Here is a 25,715-nt window from a genome sequence, read left to right on the forward strand (position 1 = left end):
CTGCGCTGGGGTGATTACATATTGCCTAGACAGCAGAGCATCATTATTTCTGTTAGAAAAATCACCCTTGTTATTATTAACACCATGAACATTTCAGGTTCCCAAGGAGGTGAGCAGCTCCCAGGTGCTCTGCAGCCGAATGAATTGGAGATGCAATGACTTAGCGAAAGAGAATAACTGAACATTTCATGACTCTTGTTCAGTAGTTACTTCCAAGTACCGAGCAATCCCTTTAAGCATCCTGGAAGCCAAGGCTAAAAGGAGATCATGAAAAAGCATGGTACGTACTATGTCACAAAAGAACGCACACAAACTCAGCTAGAGACACACATTTAGCAGCAGCGACAACAGGCTCAAGGCTTTCTCTTGATAATGGATGTGGAGGAACACATATAACACTCTTAAAAAATTATTAGTGTGTGTGTGTGTGTGTGTCTGTGTGTGCGTGCGCACGCGCACGTGCCCATGTGCCTGTATCATGGCAAGTGTGGTAGTCAGCTGACGACGTCTGAGTCAGGTCCTCTGCTTCCACCATGGGTTCCACATATCAAACTCAATGCATCAACCAGGTTTGTGTAGCGTGCACTTTTATCCATTGAGAGACATCTTATTAGCCTTTTAGTGAGCTTAATTTTCTTTTTCTTTCTTTCTCCTTTTTTTAAAAAATAAAGCCTTGTATCTGGCTGTATATGGGTATGTGCACCGTGTGCATGCCTGATGTCTGTGGAAGTCAGAACTTTTATATTTATTTTTGTTTTGTTTTTTGAAATATGGGGTCTCATTGTGTAACTTTGGCTAGCCTCAAACTCAAGAGATCTGCCTTCATCTGTCTCCCAGAGCGTTGAACTTAGAGGTGTGCCATTATTCTTTTAAAATATAAACGAATGAACACACACACACACACACACACACACACACACGCACACGCACACGCACACGCACGCTTGCCTGTACTACAGATTGTCTTCTTCAAATCTTAGCAGTTAAGACGGAATTAAGTATGGTGCTCTTGGAAGGTTCTAGGCTTTAGGTCACCACTTAGCCTACCAAAGAAGTCAATGGGGGCTTTTTGGGAATAGTGGATGGTCCTTGCTTTTGTTGAGAATACTAAATTACTGATAACCAGGTTTTTAACCTTGAGTCCACCATCAAAAAGCTATGTAACAAGAGCTTACTAAAATAAAACTCATCCACAATTATTCAACAAGCTGTAGGAAGGGAAATTTCAACACATCTCTGAACAAGCTGTACCAGACCGGGAACTGAAGAGAGGGCTGAGAGAAATTTCATAAATATATTTGCTAATCTTACAAACGTAAAAGTGCTTGTGATGCAGCTCTCCCCCTCCAAATCCGTTTCTTGTTTTCCCTAAAGAAACTTTTTTTTTTTTTTTTTTGAAAAAGGGCCCCAAAGAAAGTCAGTGGGAGACAATGCTATAAACCACATATTCAGGACAGCTCACGGCTTTCCCATGATGGAGTTCCAATTAAACAGTGAATTTAATAGCTCTACTATTGATTTCTTTTACAAAATTTGCTCTTATGTGCTTATTTAGCATGTGAATGAGAGGGTATGTGTGCCACAGTGCACGTGACAGTGGGGTTCTGAGGTCAGGACAATGTGTGGGAGTCAGTTCTCTCTTTCTACCATGTGGGTACCAGGGCTTGAATTCATATCTTTACACTTGGAGGCAAGCATCTTGACCTACCAAGTCACCCCATTCATTTATTCATGTAAAGGCAGCCTTCACTGTGCAGCCTTGGCTGGCCTAGAACTTGCTATGTAGACCAGGCTGGCCTCAAACTCACGAAGATCTGCCTACCTCCTGAGCGCTGGGGTTACTAGAGGGTACCACCATGCCAGGCTCTTTCCATTCTTGAAATTTTATTTATTTAATTCTCTGAGACAAGGTAGACAGGATATACTCACTACGTAGTTTTAGCTGGTCTGGAACTCATTATGTAGGCTGGGCTGGGCTGAACTCCACCTGCCTCTGCCTCCCAAATGCTGGCATTAAAGGCATAAGCCACCACACCTCGTTCTTTTGTTCCTTAAAGACAACAGCTCACTCGGACCAGGCTGGCCTCAAACTCCCTAGGCAGGCATGGACAATCTTGGATTCTTGATCTTTCTTTTTCATTTGAGACAGGATTTCATGTACCCCTGACTGACTCTGAACTGGCTATAGTGCTCAGATTGGCTTTGAACTCCTCATAATTCTGCCCTTGTGTTTCAAATGCACAAATCACAAAGTGTAATTTCTTCTTTTCTGTTTTTTTTTTTTTTTTTTTCTTGAGACAGGGCCTTGCTATTGTAGGGTAGCTGTGAACTCAGGATTCAGTTTCTCGGTTGTCAAGATTACAGGCAGTTCCACCACACCCCGCTACAGTATACTTTTCCTAGTCTCAACGGTAGCCCAATCAGACAGATTGAGTAAATTCCAATTGCTACAATGTCTGACGAAAAGAAAATAGAAAGCGAGAACCCCAACAGTGACAGCTAACACCCACCAAAAATCTGGGAAGCCGAAGACAAACCTGCCTAATGCTGCCATTAATATTAATACTGACACCTTCTGCTTTATTTTAATAGTGTGTTCAGCATATCTATATGTTCAGCCACACATGAATACATGCTTTAAAACAGTTCTCACTTGGCTTCCAACACCGATAATGATACCATACAGTCCAAAGTTACTTTATTAAAAATGCTGTCTTTTGTAGTAAAGCTAAGTGGACACAGACAGACAGACAGACAGACAGACACACACACACAACGGTTGTTTGCGTGATGCCATAGTAACACCCATCTCCCTGGAGACCAAGCCCGTCTGTTGGCTCTGGAAACAGTATGAAAGGGTCTAACCGCCAGCGGCATAAAGGATATCTTTGATTCTCTGAATCCTCGGTCAGCAGTTTGAGGTCCAGGGTGCAGCTTTGGATCAGTTCATCTAATTTCTTCTCTTCCTGACTGAGCTCGGTCACTTCTTTGGACAGACCTTGACACTGGGCCAGCATGCCCCCATCCTCAGACAGACTGCAGCCCCTAGAACACAAACACAGATCCTTTATGGCGCTTTACAGGAGTTAAAGTGTGTGTGTGTGTGTGTGTGGGGGGAACCAACGGGGTCAGTGACTCCCCCTCCCCCGTGTCATGGAAGGCCATGCTGTTTGTCAGCCAAGGGCTGAGCGGAACTTCAGAGACACATCTGCACAGCCATGCCCTTTCACACACCAGAGAGACCAGGTGAAAATAGTAATTTTCAGGGTCCTTTTCCCAAGGGGTGGTAAAAAAAAAAAAAAAGCCTGTTTGTTCAGAAGTCTCAAATTCTGAGGGCAAAAAAGCCAGCCACCTGGTTCCCACCACCACCACCACCACCTAATCCATGCATCCCCGGGGGCAAAAGAGGCAGGTGTGTCACGCATCTGCAAGAACAAAGATCAGCCGTCAACAGGTTTCTCTAAGGCACAGGTCAAAGCGCGTCCACAGTTCCCAGTACACACACACACAAGTTGCTTTAGAAATCCACTCAGTTTTTTCCAACACAGGGCCTTTTTTTTTTTTTAAACACAAATGCTCTGCCACTGAGTTACCACCTCAGCCCTTGACTGTATTTAGACAGATTTTTGTTTTCTTCATTTATTGCAAGGATGTGGACACACCATACTGTGTTGGCAGTATGGAGGTCAGCGAATAACTCTTTAGAGTTGGTTCTCTCCTGCCTTAATGCATGGATCGAATCTAGGTTGGCAGGCTTTCGAGGCAACCTTTTACTGGCTGAGTCACCTTGCCAAATTACATATATATTTAAAACATTCCTCAAACAGTTTTGATCCTTTTAATATGATTTCATAGTTAATGCTGTACTTATAGAATGCCTGGCTCTGTCCAGGATTCACAAATAACATTATCAAGAATCAGATACACTGGGACACATGTCTCTGCAGTAGAAACCCAGACACTTAAGTCTTGCCCTCATTGACAGAGGAAGTGTGTTAATCTATCAGAACCAGAAATGAATCTGTTTTTACAACTGCAGAGTTCTACTGAATTCCTCAATCCTTGGGATTTATGCTAATCAGATACAGATCCAGCATATCTACAGAAGATGCCTCTATGCTAAAAGACAGGTTTTGTTTTGTTTCCTTGTTGTTGTTTGAGATAGGGTTTCACATATCCTGGGCTGGCCTTGAACTCCCTATGGACTGGAAGGTGATCTTGAACTTCTGGTTGCCTGTGTTGAATACTACCACACTTAGTTCACGTGGAACTGGGGGTTGAACCCTGGGCTTCATCCTTCTAGACAAGCATTCTACTAACTGAGCTCCATCATCAGCCCTGACTTCCTACATGGGAGGGAGGGAGGGAGAAACGGAGGGAGGGCTAAGGGGGAGATGTATGGGTCTCAATGTGGGAACTGAAATTAGGAGAAACTGAGGCAGTCACAAATGCCCCCTGAAGAGTTGGTGCCTGGAAGAAGGGGACCCCTACTCACATCCACTGGACGTTGTTCTTAGACTTCTTCTTAATGAGGTGGATGCCTTCCAGCACGTTGGTGATGTCGTAAATCCTCCTCTTCTGCACTTTGAGCACCTCTGCTGCCTTGTTCAGATCCAGGACCCCATCAGGCGACTGGCTCAGGAGCTGAATGAACTTCTTGGTGAGCAGACCGAGTGACGTATCATACCGCGTTTTTTCTGAGGGAGATTTTGGAGCTTAAAGAAAAACAAAAACCGAACGGGTGGGGGATAGGGGGAAAGGTAAAGAAATGAAGGGTTTCTTCGCAGCTAAGCAAGCCCTCTTTCCCAAGGCAGCCGGATTAGTATCTGAAGCAAAGCTGGTGCTGTCTGGGGTGAGCTACAAAAGCTCTGACATGGCTTTATCAGGAAGGGAAGAGACAATACAGACTTCTTATGTGGGGCAATAACATGTCCTTGGGCTCCATCAGGTTCCTACTTTCCCTTCCCCTATTTCTGGGAAATGAAATACCTCACACTTAGGTGCTCAAAAGTATCTGCTGAATGGATGAAAGAGTGACGTGGCCTCAGAGAGTCTCACTTAAGAAGCCCAAGCTAACGGAGCCAGGTTACCACTTGGTCCAAAACTGGGTCTCAAAACAGACTTGAGCCACTAGCTGCTCAGGCACCGGGGTGTTATCACTTGTTAGTTTTTCTTACAGAACAAGTCTTATACGGATCAAGACTACCTCAAAAAGTTCAAGCTGTCACCCCTCTTAAACAAAATGCCGCTATTTAGCTCCGTGCTACTCTCCTTCAGGAGCTCAGGTTGAGGTTCAGCCCTTACACAGACAGCCTTACACAGCCACACAGTCGGTGCATGCGTACTTGTGAATCTATAGGGAAAGAAGAGCCAAGTCTAACTTAGCTTTTGCATTAAGTGCTGAACTAGGAAATATCTGGCTATTTATAATGTATCTGTTTCTCTCTCTAATGACATGGTGACAGGGTCCACGGAGGCAGAAATTAGCTGTGACTTACTGGGTAATCTACTTCTGTCTCCCTTTTCCCCCTTCCAAGGACAAGGTATTGTGTATCCCAAGCTGGCCTTGAACTCGTGGAGCTGAGGACACCCTTGAACTCCCGATCCTTCCCCACTCTAATTCCCAGATGCTCCCACACTAAGTTTACATGGTGCTGGGGATTGACCCCAGGCCTCATTGTGCTAGACAAGAACTCTCCTGACCAACCTTCCCCAGTTCCTAAGCTGCTGTGTGGTGAGCTAGAGAAGGGGGTTGACAGGGACATCACTTACCCCACCACATTCGTCTCCACCCTTCTTGCTCTCTTAGGTCACATCCATGAAAGGGAGTGAAAGTTAAATATGACAATATGACTAGTTCAAAACGCAAATAAACGCATCCAGGTACTGGAGCGACTATCGCCATTTGCTAGGTGCCAGGAGACATTGTATAGTTTTTTTTTTTTGGATAGGCACAGGAAGAAATAAAGAAACATGCCAAAATTATTCACGCCTTGGCATCCTTCCAGCCACAAGCTTTGCAAGTTGGGAGTCCCACACCAAGGAGCACAGGGAAACGGATAAAAGCACCCTTACTTTTGGGACTATCAGGACTCCGCAGTGCGGCTCTTCCTTTGCCCTTGGGAGTTTTCAGACCATCTGAGAGGTACTGATGGCCACTCTCACCCAGCTCCAGCCTTCGCTTTGCCTGTAATCAGAAAGTGAGAGGGCTGTCACTGGTCCTGTTGGTGTCCTCCTTCTCCGCCTCTATCCCACCCCGTGGCTTGTCATGCCCCACAGTCGGGGTCTTACTCAGAAGGCCAACCTGTCACACCAGCTCCCTTCCCCGGCGGTGCTCGCATCCCCACACTTGGATGGGCAAACAAAGTGACTCCTCCGCTATGGCTTAATCATTTATTTACTGACTCAACTGGGCACAGGGCTGGCTGCTAAGAAAAACTCATGCATTATGGAACGTAAGTTCACATTCGTGGGTATCTCCCAATCTGACTTGGTTGGATACCCTTTTCTGTGCTCCTCAGACACTGTTTACTTATACCCAGTTTTGGTTACTTATCCACCTCTCATTTCCTGCAAGACAGACAGTTGTCATTTATCATTGCATCCTGGAGCGTGGCGAAGAGCCTGGGTCTGAAGGTTTTCAATCACTCTTTCTATATACATTCATCAAACGCGTGATTTAGAGCAACACGCCTAGCTACAGGCCCTTCATCAGAAAAATAAACATTACAAATAAATCATCAGGAGCTACAACCAACAGCACGTCCTCTGGCTTATCATTAAATCTGGCAAGCGAGAAGCTGTCACACACATTTTTATCTTATTTTTCACTTCACTCAATATCCATCTAACATCTTCTGCACACTGGGAACTGTAGTTGGAAACCTCGGTAAGCAAGATGGATGAAAATCTCTTCCTTCTCAGGATGCAGTCAGATGATAAGATAGAAGACTCGACGTTGGGGAAGTACTGTATTATTATGGTGGGTGTTTAAAGCAAGGTGTCTCCAACCAGACATCCAGCAGGACAATGTGTAGCAAACTCCCTTTAGGATAGCTTCTTCAAGTGAGATCTGCAGTTTCAGGTCTCTTATCAACTGCTTATTGTTGTGGAATATTAGTTTAAGATGTGTTACATTTGTTTATGCTGTGGAACATTTGTTTAATGATGCAAAGATGTGTTGCATTCCTTTATGCTGCATTTGTTTAACCCTGTGAAGCTGTGTTACTCTGCCTACCTAAAATACCTGATTGGTCTAATAAAAAGCTGAATGGCCAATAGCAAGGCAGGAGAAAGGATAGGTGTGGTTGCCAGGCAGCAAGAATAAATAGAAGGCGAAAACTAGGCTGGGGGAGGGAGAACAAGGAGCGAGAAAAGGAGGAGAGGAGGATGCCAGGGCCCACTCACACAGCCACCTGTGGAGTAAGAAGGGAAGAAAGAATAAAGGAAAAAAGCCCAGAGGGGGTGGTGGGAGGAGGGGCGGAAATGGAAACTTTTATAATTTAATAAAATTACAAAAAAAAAAAAAGCCCAGAGGCAAAACATAGTTAAAGAGAAATGGAATAATTTAAGTTAGAAAAGCTGGCTGGAAACAAGCCAAGCTAAGGCTGGGTATTCATAAGTAAGATTAAATCTCTGTGTATTTATTTGGGAGCTGGGTGACAGGACCCTAGAGTTAAAACAAAATAACAACAACAACAACAACACAACCCAACTACAACCTATGATATAGGAAACAGGTAATGGACCAGACAGAGGATGATGGTTATCTGGCTTGCTAACAGAAAGTTTATGGCTAACCTAGTCCACAGCAGTAGCCACTGGCCTCCGAGTTGTCCCAATCTACACACTCTACAAGTCTAAAGTACACATTGGATTTCAAATATATAAGTAAAATAGTCTATGAGTTTTGTAGGTATAGAAGCCAGAGGACAACCGTGGGTGTTTTTCCTCAGGTGCTACCCATATTGGATTTTTTAAAAGATAAATTCTTTTACTGGTCTGGAATGTGTAGATTAGGTTAGTCCAGCTGGCCAGTGAGCTCCACGAATCCACCCGTCTCCGTCTCTCCAGTGCTGGTATCACAATCCACTCAGGTCGTCACAGGCATGAAGCTATCTCCCCCAGCCCAACACCTCACTAATACTGATACTGATTATGTTAAAGAAGATACTTTGGCTTTATAGAGTATTCTGCAGTTTGCATGTGTGCTTATTATCTTTCTACTGGACAGGGTTAAGCAAGCATTCATCAAATGGCCCAGGAAGGATAATTCAGCAATTTGCTTTCCTGGTCTCATTTCCCGCTCCCAACTCCCCTGTCCAATCCATGCGTGTTCTGTGGTTTTTGGTTTTCTTGGCCAATGTTCCATTTCTGGACAACCAGCCTTCTCCTCTCAGAGCCCGAGTGCATTCGAATATACCTGGGCTTGCCTAATGGCTGTGCTGCCCGCCCAGCATCCAACAGGTTGCATGGCATAAGGCCAAAGCTGGGGTTGGAAGGGACTTTTAAGAATTTTCCTAGAACGACAGGCAAAAAGTTGTAGACTTGAAAACAGGGATAGAGAGAAAAGAGACTGAGTTGGTTCATGTAACAGGAGCAATAATTGGTCTTCTCCAGGTTTTTGTTGTTGTTGTTGCTTTAGTCAATAAAATCGTCTCCTGTAGACTGATAAGGTGTGCGTGTGCTCGCATGTGCGTGCATGACTTCTCGTGGCTACTGGGAAGCTGTTACAGAAAGAAAAGTCTTACTTTGAGGTTAGACTACCTGAAAGTAAGCTACTGTGTTCTGGTCCTCTTTGTGAAAAGTAATCCAAAGGGTTCAGACAACTGTCTCCTCCCAAGGCAAAGTCAATCAAAGACAAAGCTGGAAGTTTGGGATCCAAAGCTCCTAAGCCCCAAATCTATGCTCTCCTTAAGTCAAGATCTATCCTCTGGCCAGCAGCCCAGGTACAAGCGAATTTTGCCTCATCGCCCTAGGTCATTTTGTTTTGCTTTGAAGCAAAGTCCTAAGGAAGCACAAAGTCTCAGGCCAGGGAATTCCCAGAGGTCTGTTGCTAAGAGACTGAAGTCTAACTTCAGTCACCAGAACTAGTTTCCATGTGTGACTCTGGTTACTAAGCATCAACAAAGTAAACCAATTCTAAATACCAGACAGTCTACTAAATGTTCGCTGAGAGAGCAAAAGGCCTGCAATGCCTCAGTCTCTTAAGGGAATTAACCATGAGGCTTAGAGACCCACACCACAAACAAGCTATGGAAGAAAGGCCGTCCAAAACAGCCTTCCCAGAGCCAACAGGGGAGGCCATTAGCAGCTCCATCCATCATCACATCCCCATCAAGTCAGGCCATAACCACCATCCCTGAAGACACAATGGTCATAGAAAGTGATCACTATATGGTGCTTTACACTTTCTTAAACAGGCATTTCTGTTGGATTATTCTATCCCGTCCATTTCATGAACGGGAGGGATGAACTAGACTTGAATGCACCACATGCTTTCTATGAGTCCCTGATTTGAACATGCCTATAGTAACCGGACTCGTGGGCAAAGGCTAAGAATTTTGATCTATGATAAAGCATCGTTTTAAATGCTGAACATGGCAAATTTAATCATATATACTTAGTAAAACAAAATGCTAGACTGAATAGTGCAGGAGATCTCTGCCTCCACTATTATGCTGATGAAAGTCTCTTCAGTCTGGCATTTTTCTTTGCTCACAGTGTGAGCATCTTGGTGAAAGATGTATTTGGCCTTCATTTTCACTATGGATTTTTCTAGTGACCTGTCATTGGTGTGTTAATGAGTTGAGCGATGGTGGTTACCAGAGGGTTGGGACTTATACTCCTTTTGGGCTGCTGTGGCAAAATACTTGACAGAAATAACAAGGGAGGAAAGGTTTATTTCAGTTCATGGTTTTAGGAATTCCAGTCCATCACAGAGGGGAAGGCATGGTGGAGGTGGGGAGTGGAAGGTGTGGTGGAGTGTCTGTCATTTGGAGTGTGGAGGAGGCTAACATCATACCAAACGGGGAAGCAGAGTGGCCAGGACTAGGGACAAGAATTCCTTTAGGCCTGCCCTTAGTGACCTACGTCCTCTACCCAGGTCCTAAAGTTTCCACGACCCCATAACAAACACCCCCACCAGCTGGGAAACAGCATCCGAGACAAGGACCTATGGGGAACTGACAGTCTCTGAGCATAACAGGGATTTCAGTACCAACTTCAATTTTCAGACAGGGAAAGGGGTGATGGTTGAGTTGGTTAGTCAGTGGTCAATAATTAAACCGATCATACCTACATAATGAAGCTTCTACTAAAAACTCAAAAGATGGGGTTTAGGAAGTTCTGAGTAAGTAAACATGGAGACTGGTAACCAAGAGGATGTACAATAGGTTCACCCCTTCTGTGTACCTCACCCCACCCATCTTCCTCATCTCTTTCCTCAGGGATATCCTTCATAAGCAGCCAATAGGGGTAAGTAAAATGCCCATGGCAATTGGTTCAATTGGAAGCACAGGTAAAGCCACCTGGGGCTTGGGGCTGGCACTGGACGTAGCATGTCTTGGGGACTGAGCTCTTTAACTTAAGGTAGACGAAACAGGACTGCATAGGACAAGAAGGGTCCTGATACAGACCTTCGTATGAGCAAGTCAGTAAAATCTGAGTGCTCACAACACACGGATGTTATTAACACTTTGTACCTGACTATGCCTGTCATTTCACGATCACTTTGTATGGCAGTTGCTATGAGCTTCCATTTGACGTGAGAAAGCGGGAAAGTAGAAGACCTAGGAACGTTTTCAAGAGCCCAGGGCTGGTATGCCTCGTCAGGGTTTATATGAGAAGCTTGGGAAACTGCCACATAAAGACATCTGAAAACTTATAGTAAACCGGTGTCACTTTAGTTGTTATTGATGTGTGTGTGTATCAGTGCCCACAGAAGCCAGAAGAGGACGTTAGGTCTGGGGGAGCTGGAGTTATAGGCAGTTGTGAGACACCTGATATGGGTGCTGGAAACTGAATCTCCAGTCCTCTGCAAGAGGAGCAAGCATTCTTAACCCTGAGCCATTTCTCCAGTGCCTTATTTATAAATAACTGCAAAATAAATTTTTATATATTTTTTTAAAATCTAGAAATATTTTCTTTATAAATAATTCATTTATTGATCTGCATGCATGTGCACACAAATGTGTATGCAGGTGTCCTTAGAGGCTCTAAGCGGGCACTGCAGCCCCAGAGCTGGAGTAAGAGGAGTTGTAAGCCACACAATGTGGGTGCTAGGAACCCCACTCCTCTGGTAGAGCATGAAGAGCCATCGCTCCAGCCCCTTGATATTACCTTCATAATAAACTTGAGTATTCCTTTATTCTTTAAGAGAAAACAAGTCTCTTCTTTACATAAGAAATGCATAATGCACTTTAAGCATCACAGTTATATGTGAAAATAAAAATTTTCTCCCACTCCTGATCCCCAGTTCCCTTTCTTAAAAATAAGTACTGGTAAGTTACTTGAACAACTTTTCAGATGCTCTATGTAAATAAATCTAAATATAATTTCTCCATAAATATTGATGATGGCTCTGTGGAGTACGTATTAGCACACTCTTTCTGAACTGAGCTAACAAATGAATGTGATCCGCACATACTGTAAGTGACCTTGATTTTTCTGATGCTATGAAATGAACCTCATTGACTTCTGGGGGCTGCCACAGCATAATTTTATATAACAATACACGGTCCATAAGTTTTATTTTTTAGATAAGATCTCTCTATATAGCCTGGAACTCCCTATCCAGGCCTCGAACTTACAGAGATCTGCATGACTGGGATTAAAGGCATGGACCAACATGTTGGGCTTAGAAGCTCCGGCCTTCAGTGGCTTAGGATTCCCAGGGCAAGGCTAAAGATACACCCACCACCACATTTATCCTTTGTTTGTTTATACTGATTAAGACAAGGGATCGATTCCCCAAAGCCCTAGGAAGATAAATAACAAAGCTGTTTTGCCAACCTGAAGGTGGTATGTGTATGTGTATGTGTATATAAGTGTATCTGTGCACTGGCTGGCAGTTAACCACCACACATCCCACGGAAAGCCTTTCAGAAAAAAAAAATACTGTGGAAATTACAGTTGTAGAAAGAAATGAATGATCACATGGGACAGGGGGAGGGTCCTTGAACAAAAATCTCCCATCTATGCACTTGGGAGAAAAGCGTGGAAAGAGCCATGGCAACCTAAGCACAATGGTGCACACCTGCTATTGTAGTACCTAGGAGGTGGAGGCAGGAGGATGAGTATGAAGCTAGCCTGGACTACAAAGAAGGAGCCTATCATTAAAAAAAAAAAAATCCACATCAAATGTTGATGGTGGTTATTTCAGTGAAGTAAAATGAAACGAAGCAAAGACAATGTTTATTTTTTTTTAACATTTTATTGTACTTTACAAAGGGCCATATCCATATATACATTAAACTTGTAACATTCAAGCTAGCAATTCCACAGTATCAACTGAACGGATATTTCTTCTCTGGCATCTGTGTAATAAACACAGCACTTTAGGCATACGTCTTTTGACTCCAACACTCAGGAGGTCTCAGTGAGTTTGAGACAAGCCTGATCTACATAGTGAGTTCTAAGGTAGTCAGGGCTACTTAATGAGATAGGCGCATCTCTGTGAGTTCGAGACCAGCCTGATCTATAGAGCTAGTTCCAGGACAGCCATAGCTGTTACACAGAGAAACCCTGTCTCGAAAAACCAAAAGAGACCCCATCTCAAAACAAGCAAACAGCAGTTTCTCAAATAGTTGTATTTTCCCAGTTATGTCCACCATAAATGACAAAATCTTGAAGGAAAAAAAGAGGCATGAGCTACAACCTAATTATGTAATAGGATGTCAGGCAAGGAGTAAATACATTGCATATGCAAATTTTGTGTAGTAAAGATAGTAAAGCTGTACTGGGGTGGGATACATGCAGAGAAATCAGCCACAGGAGGAGACATACCATACTGAATGTTTTTTGAAGACAGGTTTCTCTGTGTAGTTTTGGATCCTGTCCTGGAACTCACTCTGTAGACTAGGCTGGTCTTAAAGACTCACAGAGATCCACCTGCCTCTGCTTCCCAGGTGCTGGGATTAAAGGAGTGCACCACCCTAGCCCAGCTACATACCAAATAGTTTTAGAAAGCATTAATCTTGGAGTGACTGGTCACTGTGATTTTACTTTCTTCTTAGCATTTCATGTTTCAGAACCATTTTAGTGTATGTAGAAATTACTTGCATAAAAAGAAAAGCAAAATCCATTCCATTTGGGGCTAAACAAATGAAATATGCTGGCTTAACATTTTGACTGCTGAAAGTCTTATGCAACACTCAAGGTGGATGTGTTCAAAACAGACGGAGTATGCTAGCAGAAAGGGCACCCCAGCTTCACGGCGGGAGGTGGGGCGACTCTGCATCCACTACAGAGCCTAACCACAGGGAAGACTAAGGTAAAAACAAGTGTGACAGCTGCCAGTTACTGAGTCTGGAGAAGAAAAGAATGACAGACGTGACAGTATCTCCAAGTCCAAGTCTGGATAAGCATTCTGAACAGAGGAAAAGGGAAAAGAAATGGAAAACCAGACCAAAGGAATGAGGCCCAGAATAAACCCGCCAGTGACATAACTCAAGGGAAGAATTAGAGTGAACTGTAGTATGCCCCAACACTGAGGCAGGAGGATTTTCCTTTTAAAGATTTGTTTCTTGTGTTTTATATGTGTGTGTGCCTGAGTGTCTGTACACAAACCGCGAGTATGTAGGTCCCTTCAGGAGTCAGAGGATCCCCTGGGACTAGAGCAGTCGGTGGTCGTGAGCTATCCAATGTGAGTGCTGGGAACTGAACCTAGGCCTTGAGGGAGGACAAGTGCTCTCTTAACTGCTGAGCCCCATGGGCATGGAGATTAAGAAAACCTAGTCTCTAGCTGTGACTACACGTTGACTCAGTCTTTCTTATTTCTCAGGCCATTTAAGCATTTATTAAGTGCCTGTATAAGTAACTTCATGTGACTTTGATGAATACCCGAGAAGTAGCATTTTAAGGGGGAAAGGATTTATTCTGGTTTACAATGTAAGAAGTGATATTATCTGTCATGGCAGTAGGAGGTCAGTAGAAAGTGGGGACTGGCTACAAAGCTTTAAGGTTAGTCTCCGGAGACTCACTTCCTCCAGCTCCTAAAGTGTCGACAACCTTTCAAAACCAGCGCCACCAGCCAGGGAACCAGTGTTCAAACACATGTCTGTGGGGGACATTTCAGGTTTAAAATACAAGGGATACCTTCAGTATTCCAGGCCTAGCACGGTCATGACCAGTAAGGCAAGTGGTCGCTGTTGTCAAAGAGGATGCAAGCAAACAAAAAGAAATGCATCAGAAATCCCGCAGTGGATTATCTAAGAGATAAATTCAGAACAGCATCCTGATTGAGCTTGTGGGTGAGAAACCTATAGAAACAAGACTACCCTAGGAAGGAGTAGCCAGATAACTGAACAGGTGATGGGAGTGGGGATGGGACAGGACTCCTGTCCAATTTTCTCCACCAGCATTTCTTACTTGAATTACAATTAATATACAAGCGCATCCATTTTCCTTCTCTTGGCTTGTAAACTCCACTACAGCTTTTATGTATGGACTTACTTGGGAATCCAGTTATATACATGAATGTTCCTAAAGGAAAAGCAACATCAAGCTGACATCAATGCTTCGAAGCCATTTAGTCATGAACCAATACCCGCCTTCCTTCCTACACAATTAAAAACTATTACTTGAAAAATAAAGTTATGTGTGTTTGTGTGGCAGTTCTGTGCACCTGAGTGCAGGTGCCCTCAGAGGCCAGAGGCGTCAGATGTCCCTGGAGCTGGGGTTACAGGTGGTTGTAAGCCACCCCACATGGGTGCTGAGAAACAAACTCAGGTTTTCTGTAAGAAAAGCATGCATTCTTAGCCAGTGGGACACCTCTTTACCAGCCCTACACATTATTATTATTTTAGTATATGATATGGGAGTCTTGTCTACATGTGTGAGTGTATATGCCACGAGCATGCACTGCTCACACAGGCCAGAAGCAAGTAGAGGATCCCTTGGAACCAGAGCTACAGAAAATTGTGAGCCTCCACGTGGATGCTAGGACTCAAACCCAGGTCTCCCCTGCATGAGTAACAAGTGTTCTTAACTGCTGAGCCATCTCTCCAGGCCTGATACATCGTTAAGAACAATTTAAGATAATTTAAACCTAAACAGACGTCCCAGAGTCTACCATTTCGGAGCATTCACCATGGCTGCCTTCCCAGGAGAACAATGTCGTCATTACTGCTGGTGTCCCTATGCAATATGCTTATGCAGTCATTTCTTGATTTGGCCATTTTATTCTGCGCTACCATCTTCCAATGGTGCAACATTCCCCTCTTTAAACAATCTACATACTTGGATAAATAGGTCATTTAAATACATCATGACTATCGAAATTTAAAGTCAGGTATAACACAGAGTTTGTGTTTCCTTTCAGTAACTATTGCTGGGGAGACCTCTTTGGTGGGTTAGCTGCCTATCAACAGCCCATGTTCTGAAGGGAAAGAACAACAGGTGAACTCAGTGGTTCACAAGTTAGGCGTGGATGGTACCCTATCTGAGGTTAAGTGGATGATCGTTTTCAACTTAGGAAAAGCTCCCACAAGGTTTGTATGTTTTTGCTGGTGTGTCTGGTTTTTCCCTGACACACTTTATCTCCACTTCCCTAATGCTCCATCTTAGATATTCTACCAAGACCCCACTCTTCTTTCTGCCCATGGTTCCCAACCTGCTGTCTAGACCCTGGGCTGTTTCCCAGTCCCCAGCCTGGCTGCTGTTCTGCAATCTTCCTTCTCTGTGCAAAGCCTCAGGCAGACATTATTTTATCTGCCTAGTATTGCAAACTTGTCTCCTACCTTAAGAAAATGCTGTTTTATCAGTGTGCATGACAGGTAGTCCCATCTCTACAGCAGCTGAGACCTCTGTTTCCAGCTTCCCTGGAGCCCTGGCCAGGACTAGCTTCTTTAGGCCTTAAGCTATAGGTTGTGACCCCACATGGGGTTGCATAACTGAATATGGGAGTCACATAAAAGCTTTTTTGAATGTGCAGCCATCAAAACGTAACCTAAAATTAAACATGTGAATAGATCCTACCTGCCTGACAGTATTTGACCATACAACCTGACCGACGGCGGCCTTGGTTCTGAACATACAACACACGGCTTGGACTGCACATGTCACTCCAGAAAACACGGCTGCACACTGCATGAAATAGCGCAGCTCAGATCTGAGATCATCGTAGGTTACAAATTACTAGTTTCCACTATACAAAGCTTTCTGCCGACAGAAACACTGCGGCTTAATTACGGAAAACAAAGACTTTTTAGTATTTCCCTACCACCATTTCTTAGCCTATAAGAGAAGCAAATTAGAGTATCGTTGGAGTGCACGTTTTAGAATGCTTGATTTGAAAAACAAAACGAAAACCCAAAACTGCTGCTTGAGTTGTTGACTTCAGTTTCATAAAAAACTTGGGAATACGATGAGATTTCCAATCAGTTCTGAAATGGCCCTAAACATATTTCTGCCATTTAGCTATGCATTTAGGTGAAGTAGTGTTCTCAGTATTGACGATGACAAAGAAAAAATATCAACCGACTGTGAAAAGGGTTGAATATGCTCTAATTTCTGTGGTATTCTGCCAAGATTTAATTTCTTAAGCCTCCTACTCCACCCCCAACTCCAAATATTGGGGATGGAGCCCAGAGCCCGCGCAGGTCACAGAAGTGCTCCAGCATTGAGCTTTACTAGCAAGATTTCATTGTTCACTTTAAAATAAAGAAGCACACGTGTTTTATTAGTGTGCAAATTTGCCTCTCCCTAATAGGTGGAAAAATTGTATGTCTATAAAATATGGTTTGAAAATGTTAAAAATAATTTATCATCAGTAAATATTTAGTTTGTTACCTAAAATATTTACTCATGAACCTGGGGTCATATAAAAATTTCTCAGTCAAAAGAGCTATACAAAAAAAGAATTTAAGCCTTTGACCTAGGCAGGGACAAAGCACAGTATCTGGGAAATATCAGATACTGCTCATAATCAGCATCTGGGGCTACCATCAGTAGGAGGAAGAACACGGTACCTAAAATTTGTCTTTTGATTTCCTTATGCGTGTTGTGGTACACACACACACACACACACACACAACACACGTTTAATAAACAGCAACAGCAAAAAAAAATTGAGGCTGGAGAGATGACTCAACAGTTAAGAGCACTTGCTGCTCTTGCAGAGGACTTGGGTTCAGTTCCCAGCACCCATGTGACAGCTTTCAACCATCTACAATTACAATTCTAGAAGATTCAGTTCCCTTTCCTGGCCTCCAAGGACACCAGGCATGCAGCACGTGGTTCACAGACACACACGCAGGCAAAATAGCTATACACATAAAAATAAACAACTTTCTAAAGTTTAAGATCAATAAATAATAGCAAAGCCAAAAAGAATGAGGCTCAGATTAGCTGTAGGTTTCTCAGCATGGAATTCTCTCCTTAGCCAAACTCAAGTACAAGGGTAAAAGAATACATGTCTTTATCCCTGTTAGGAAATGCAATTTAATGTTCCATACTACTGTTCGGACGTGTTCCAGGAACACAACCGATTAATACGACAAGGGTGCTGACTCTGTTGTGAGCAGAACTAGCTCGGGTTTATTGAAACAAAAGAGGAATTTATTGAAAAGATATTAGATAATTCACAGGGTGGGTGAGAAGATGAAAACCTAGGGAACCCGACAGCTAGAGCTGCACCCGAGATGTGGAACCCCACAGAGGGCGCAGTAGTTCCTCTGAGGCCAGTCCTGTGGAAATGGGAGATGTAGGTCAGCTGGGGCCACAGCCGGGCAGTCTCAAAATTAACATAAAAAATATAATTCCCATTCATCAGGAAGTCTACACTGGACATGTTTGTTAGCAGATGAGCTCACATAACTGTGACGACATTCTCTTGCAAGCTCTAGTATATAGGATGTTGGTCTTAAAAGTCAAAAATCACTAGGCATGGAGGTTAGTTATCTTGGCTGGTTTTTATGTCAATGCAACTCAAGCTAAAGTCGTATGAGAAGAGGGAAGCTCAGCTGAGAAAATGTCTATAAGACCCGGTGGTAGGCAAGCCTGTAGGACGTTCTTAATTAGTGAATGATGGGGGACGGAGGTAGAGCTGGTCCTTTAAGGGTGTGGTCATCCTTAGGCTTCCATAAGAAAGCAGGGTGAGCAAGTCAGAAGAAGCAAACCAGTGAGCAACACCCTTCTATGGCCTCTGCAAAAGTTCCTGCCTCCAGGTTCCTTCCCCGACTTCCTTCGGGGATGAACAGAGATATGGAAACTTCATAAGCGAAACAAACCTTTTCCTCCCCAACTTATGTTTGGTTACGGTGTTTCACCGCAATACTGACCCTAAGACAGGGTCATAGGCCTGTCATCCCAGCCCTGAGGCAGGAAGATCTTGGGTTTGAGGCCAGCCTGGGCAACATGAGAACTTGTCTTAAAAAAACAAAACAACCCCCCCCTGCAAAAAAAAAAAAAAAACCGGGTCCAGTGCAATGTCCCAGAAGTTAAGAGTACTTCCTGCTCTTGTAGACAACTGGGGTTCAGTTTCCAGTGCCAGCATGGCAGTTCAAAACTGCCTGTAACTCCAGTTCTATGGGATCTGACACTATCTTCTGACCCTTGTCTCTCTCATACAAACTCATAAACAAACTTTTTGAACAACAAAATCAGGTTAATTATGTATCTATACCAACTAGAATAGAAGAAGGATCTGACTAATAAACCAACTAAACCTAATGTAGCTTACATGAAATAAGGGCAGATGGCTAATAGTTATAATAATTTATAGATAATTTGCTGCCATAAATAACTTCTGTGTCTATGCATCCGGGGTTTTCCCAGCAGAGTGGTCCGGATGGAAATGCTGCAAACACACAGCCTTCTGTTCTGTTCCGAGTCTAAACGGGACAAGCCTTTTCCAGACACAGGGGAGAACTGCACAGCTACGCTAACTTAAGAAAGGGTTTCCAATGCCCTCATTTGATTTGCGATGTGTTGTTTCCTTAAAATGACCGCTAATCTTAAGTATGTAAATACCGTCCATACAAGGGAACAAGTCCTCTTTGGACACCCAACTTTCTACTTTAAAGTTTCAACAAAAACATGTCAACTATGTTCGGTGGTGAGTGGTGATGAAGTCTGGGCTGATCCTGCTATGCAGAGGTCTCACAGCAAATATTCTGGAACCTTCTACTCACTACAGTTTAGTTTATCCTTCTTTCCTTTCCGAGTCCTGACTTTTGGTCCTATGATTTGTATATCTTGCTTCAACACCAGTGAAATTAAACAGGAGTTCAAAAGCATTTTCTGCAAAGGGCAAACGAGTACGTTAGGCTCTGGGGCAGTCACAGAGAGAATATCAAAGAGTGGGCTGGGCTGTGTCCCCATAAAACTTTATTTATAAACCAGGCAAGGGGCCGCATTTGGGCCAAGGCCAGTTCCAAGACTGTGGGGATAAACTCCTTTTTGTAACTTCCTATGTTCTTTTTAATTCTTTGTATGATTGTACAAAGAATGTGTTCATGTGGCATGACTGCCATCATGAGTGTCACACTATGTGTTTGGAGGTCACAGGACAACCTTGGGTTAGTCCTTGCCTTCTACTTTGTTTGAGACAGGCTTTCTTGTTTGTTCCTGCCTTTACCAGGCTAGCTGGCCCACAAGCCCCTGTAGATTCTGTCTCTCCCTCCAATTTTGCCTTAGAAAAGCTGGGACTACAGATATGCAAGACTGTGTCTGGCTTAACATGGGTTCTGGGGATTTGAACTAAGGTCCCCACATTTGTGGAAAAGGGCTTTGCCCACTGAGCCATCTCCCAGTGTGCAACTGTTTTTTATACTGGGCCTTACTATGTAGCCCTGGCTAGCCAGTAACCCGTTATATATAAACCAGGTTGTCCTTGAACCGGGAGAACTGCCTACTTCCGCCTCTGGAGACTGAGATGAAAGGTATGCACCACCACACCCAGCAGGATTTGTATTTTTAGGAATGGACTCTGTATTGTGTATCTGATCATCTTTTTCGGTATAGGATGTCACGCTTTAGTCTCTTAGTTGAGGGCTAAAAAATGTGTCCTGAAAAGAAAAGCGATGCTAAGCTATCCACCTGAATCATGGGACATAACCCTAGACAAGAGTGAGAAAATGCCTTCGTATGTCTTTAGCCATTCATAACTACGAACATAGTTTATAGGCACGTGAAAAAACATAAACAGTTTCTTAATTGGGGGCTGACAGACCTGTTTTAGGGAGGACTAAATAAGTCTGAGGACAATTGGGATATACAGTGAATCTGTTTCACCAGTAAGGAAGGCAGGCAAAAAATTGGAATCTCTGCTGGTCTGGCACTGTTTCAAAGATATTCGACACTTAGACAAATGGCGGGCGGGTCTGCTCACTCTACTTGTTCCACAGACACTCAGACCTCCAACTTCTGCATTTGGAGGTTGGAGAATTCCAGGTTGCAGTAGAGGAAGGAGCAGCACAGGTGGACCCAGCCAAGTTCTTGGGTAGAGACGATGGAGCTGAAGGAGGGATGAAGGGTGTCCACACAGTCAGAATTCGGATAGAGTACCAGAAGGAAGGGGTTGGAGGGACAGGGAGAGTGAGCAAGAACATCCGACTCTCTTGGAGATCCACGGAAAGTGCCTCCCGTGGATTCAGTGGAGCAGAGTTGAGTCCAGAGAACATACAAGAAAACTCAAGGATGCAATAGAACCCAGCATGCACAGTGGTGTTGACTCCTGTGGGGACAGAAACTGGGCCTGTTCCTACCGGGCAGTCAAAATATGCCTCACAAATCATGGGTACAGGGTAGACAACTAAATGGGCATTTGTTACCCCATTGAGGAGGAAAAGTAGTCCTCCAATATCGCTCTGCTTACACCTAATAAAGCAAGACTCCAAAGATGAAACCAGTGGCTGCATCTAGGAACAAAGTTCGTGAATATTGACAGAAATGTCCAGGATCCAACAAGGACTAGTTTCCAGTCCAAAATTACTAGGCTCCTAAAAAGCCCTGGGGGTGCCCTCTTAGAGTGCCAGCTTAGGATCAGAGGCGGGAGAATGAGGTCAAAGCAGAGTTCAGGTTCAACCTAAGATACAAAGGTCCAGTCCTCTAAACCAGCCAATTAGTCACCCACCTACCCCAAATCTTTTCACAACACAGAGTAAGGGCTGGGGATATATAGATGGCTTGGTGTGTAAAGTTGCTTGCTGCCAAGCCTGATAACCTGACTTGATCCTGGAACTTATACAGTAGTGGGAAGGCTGGGAGGTGGTGGCATACATCTTTAGTCCCAGCACTTAGGAAGTAGAGGCAGGTGGATCTCAGCCAGTGCGAGGCCAGCCAGGATGTCCAGAACTGTGACACAGAAAGAAAACCCTGTCTCAAAAAAACTAAATAAAGTCAAACCAAACTAAAACAACAACAACAACAACAAAAAAAAAAAAACAAAAAAACCCAGTACTGAGGAGAGAACCAGTTCTTGTAAGGTGTCCTCTAACCTCCATGTATGTGCGCGCTGTGCTGCGTATACACACACAATAAGTAAGTAAATATCAAAAACTAAAGACACAGTACAATCACATTGCTTAAAACTGGTGATAAAGAGAAAAACAAAAATGATAGAAACAGTTCTCATTTGTAACAACGCACCCAGAATGCAGAACAGCTTTTTAAGTATTGAAAGAAAAGATAATGAATAATGACAAATGACTTTCATACTTAACAAAAATATCCTGCACAGTTCAAAGAGAAAGTACTTTCTTAGAAGGAAAAGCTAAAAGAATGTTGAGGATGCAGCCGCTGGCCCGGCATGAGCGAAAGCCTACTTCGGATCCCCAGCAGTGCCTGCAGAAGATTTCTGCAGCAGTGGAGCCAAAGCAGAGATAGTAAAGCCCTTCAAGGATGAGATGATGCCAAGTGGAACCTGCACCGGAAGAAGGGGCATCAGCCACGTGACCGGGTGGGTACATGTGCAATAACGTGACTGGGTGGGTACATGTGCAATGTCTCCCCTAGATTTTAAATCTTAAAGAACCATTGGGGCCATGGAGATGGCTTGGGGGTTAAAAACGCTGCTCTTCCAGAAAAACTCGAGTTTGGCTCTCAGAACCCACACCAGGCATCTGACAACAGTTTCCTGTTTCTGGTGGTCTGACACCTCTGGCTTTCTCTGGCAACTACACTCTTGTGTACAGACTCACATACAGACATACACACTTACATATATAAAAAAAATTTAAAAAAATACACTTTAAAAAGAACTATTTATGACATGGCAAATGTGTATTATGTGTGCAAAAATAGGTAATCATATAAAAAATTCCAACACGCTGGCCAGCTGTGTGTTTGTGTTGATGTAACCCAGAGGTCAACTTTGGGGTCAGTTCTCAGGAGCCATTGACCTTGTTAAAAACACAGTTGTATAGTATGTTGATAACAGGTCAATTTCAGAGCAGTCTCTTCATTCAGAGACAGAAACATTTTTCCACACTGTATTTCCAGATCAATTAAATCTCTTCAGATACACCACACATGCTGGAGAAATAGCTCAGTGGTTTATGGGTAGCATTTATTGCTTTGGTAGAGGACTCGGGTTCAATTGCAAGCAACCACATGGTGGCTCACAACCAACTATACCTCTAGTCCCAGGGAATCCAATACCCTCATCTGACCACCTCAGGTACCAGGAACACATGTACCGCACATGCATATACACAGGCAAAACACTCATACAAAAAATTAAAAAATAACAATTAAAAAACTCAGAAAGCCCTGGGACTCCTTTTCTCTTGCTGTCCATTTCTCGTAAGTGTCTTCTGGCTGTATCACTAAAGAACAAGTAACCGTGGGAAGTCTAACAGAGACCCAACTTCATACACTCTTCCACCTGATAAGGTAAACACAGGACTAGGCAACTTTTTGTTTTTAAGAGACAACACCTCACTATATACCTTATATAGTCTGATCCTTGCTACACAAACCAGGCTGGCCTGAAACTCAGAGCTTCACCTGCCTCAGTCTCCCAAGCACTTTTGGGATTAATGATGCAGCTAAAAACTGTTAAAGACATCCTGGACCAATTCAAAAGGGCCATCCCATCTTGGTCATCCTCCACTCCTTCATTAGGAGACATTTTGGCCATAGACACAAGTATATTTGAAAGGATTATCTGCGTGTATATGACTATCTGATTGTTGGTAAACTCTCTTGATAGAAAGTTGGCTCAGGGGTGCACAGCACCTAGAGATGCATTCTCCCTTAACCCTTTCTTAATAGAGGCAGGAAGTCAATGACAGGTAAGATCTTCCCGTCCTCAGGCAACCTAAGACAGGACTTACATGATGTATGTACTGATGATGGATATGCCTGGAAAGTGGAAGAAGATGCCTAAGACCCACATAGTCACCTGTCCTATAGTAGAAGCACAGGGCTTATTAAATAAACTAAAAAGGGAGGAATATGTGGGGCCCCACAGAAGTGGGTTCACTCCACCTTGACTGAAGGTCAGGGAGCTTAAGCCTACTCTCCCCCTTTCAAAGTTAATGACAAGAAGTCTGACTTAAGGAGTGGCTACAAACAAGCTCTCCTGACCTAGGGTGTGGTTACTTGGTGTTTTGGCTATTAGGTGGCCGCAGAGGTGGATCTGCTCTACCTTGACCAAAGGTTGAGAATTCAAGCCTATTCTTGCTCCTTCAAGGTTATGACAGCAGATCTGACCCAGGGAGTGGCTGCCTACAGGATACCTGGTCTAAGGGGTAGTGGTTACACATCCTACATAAACAACCAAATGCTTAACTCAGGATATAGTGACTCGATGTTCCAAGTATTGAAGTATGTAATTGCTCTGTTCCCTGTGTCATGTTAAAGCAGTGTTTTACTTCTTGCCCACTTTTTGGATTGGGGTATATAAGTGTATGGAAAATAAGTGCAGGTGTATTCATTATTTACTGGCTTGCCCTCCCGGTTCTTAGGCTCTGTACTTCTTTCGTATCTTTGTTCCTCCTAATTTTTCTATCCACAAGCCCCTACTCTGGAAGGTGTGAGCCCCGTCTAGGCTGGACCTCAACAGATTAAAGTGCGCACCCCACTAGACTTAATGACTTTTGAAGTGACAAAATCATTTTCAAGTTTCCAAATAGGAGCGTATGATGGAAGATCATTCAAAACAGTGCACGCAGTCTCCCAGTTATTCTCAGGAAAACATCTCTGGGGTACAGAACTTAAGAAACATCTTACCCACATAGAAGTCAATAGTTTAGCTCCCCTGTCATGACAGTCTCCCCAGCAGGTCTACCCACTTCTGAGCAACCTCACTGTGTAGAGGACAGAACCGAGCTGTGGGAAGCAAGTTAAGCCACAGCAAGGCACATATTTATCTATCTCTCAGATCAGAATGGGTCCTTCCCGTAAGCAACATCGTAAGACAAGAGATCTTCAGAAGCTTTCAGGAAGACCACCAGCGGATTCCCCACACTGAGGGGAATGACAGTAGTCTGAGGAGCAGCCTAACTGGACGAGTGTTAGCATCAGCCATCCCCGTAGGCGCCTTGACTGGGGTTGGGGGCAGGCATGGATCCCTACGGCACAGTGCAGCTCCTCCATCTCATTCTGCACTTAGTTATATGAAGCTGCTGTCTGAGCATGACTGTAACCTCTTATTACACTAATATGGGCAAATGTTTTGAGAGACCGTGGTGAGAAGACTCACACTTACCCATGAAAGGTGTTGAACAAGGCCCCTGTTGGCGGTTTTCTACTCTATAAGGAGCCATTACCTTTGAGGTTCTGAAGGAAAATCAACCAGAAAGGTCTCTGGCAGGGACTCCTAATGAATACATAGGAAATCACGCTCATTTTTCAGATGCATATAAAAGGATCTTGAAAACACCCTGGGAAACAAGGTGGTGGGACTGTGGGCCGAGAGAGGAGAGCTGTCGCTCTGAAAACACACAAATCTGATGATTCTGAAGTTATGAACAAGGAGAAATAAAAAATGGAAAGAAATAAAAAATAAAAGGAGCTTGGAGAAAATGTTAATGTGTTGTATAGGAAAAGGGTAACACGGGAATAACTTTTACTAATGATAAAATCAATAACAGCCCACAGTTATCAAGGATCCTTGCTTTACTCAGTAGCTCCATTACCACAGGGAAGGCAGCCATTTATTCAAACAGAAATTTAGATAACAAAGAACACAAATTCACCCACAGGTCAGTGGCAAGTACAGCTTGGTGTCCACTCTGAGATTCTGTCTCCTTTGAGTTTATTTCCCAATCCATTTATCTTGTAATTATTGCTAGCTTATATATCTTACAATAATTCTAAGCATTAGATGCTATTTCATAGGCATCTACTAGTTAGGAGACCAAACAGAGAACTAAGAAAATATTATAGTTCAAAGTTTCTATTCCTATTATTTATATATTTATGCCGTGTGCATGTGTGCACACACATCATAGCATGCCTGTGGAGATCAGACAACGACTTGCTGGGGTCAATTCTCTTATCTCGTGTGTCCTAGGGGATCAAACCCAGGTATCAGTCTTGGCACCAAG

The 25,715-nt window shown here is 43.6% G+C and overlaps 1 protein-coding gene across 4 annotated transcripts in view; it reads right to left on the reverse strand.

The window, feature by feature from the left end:
- The window catches only part of E2f3 (E2F transcription factor 3), a 79,510-nt gene that overhangs the window by 7,781 nt on the left and 46,014 nt on the right, over positions 1–25,715 (reverse strand). For 2 of the 4 annotated variants that reach the window (XM_048428018.3, XM_048428020.3), the window contains exons 2-4: positions 6,076–6,187; positions 4,496–4,697; positions 2,887–3,045 (exon numbers count right to left, since the gene is read on the reverse strand). In XM_048428018.3, coding sequence (XP_048283975.1) covers positions 2,887–3,045; positions 4,496–4,697; positions 6,076–6,187 — 473 coding nt within the window. Of the gene's footprint in view, positions 1–2,886; positions 3,046–4,495; positions 4,716–6,075; positions 6,188–25,715 lie in introns of all 4 variants that reach the window. The other 2 variants (XM_048428017.3, XM_048428019.3) reach the window with 1 other exon arrangement.

This window comes from Myodes glareolus, chromosome 14 (genome assembly GCF_982192425.1).
Source record: "Myodes glareolus chromosome 14, mMyoGla1.1, whole genome shotgun sequence".
Lineage (NCBI taxonomy): Eukaryota > Metazoa > Chordata > Mammalia > Rodentia > Cricetidae > Myodes > Myodes glareolus.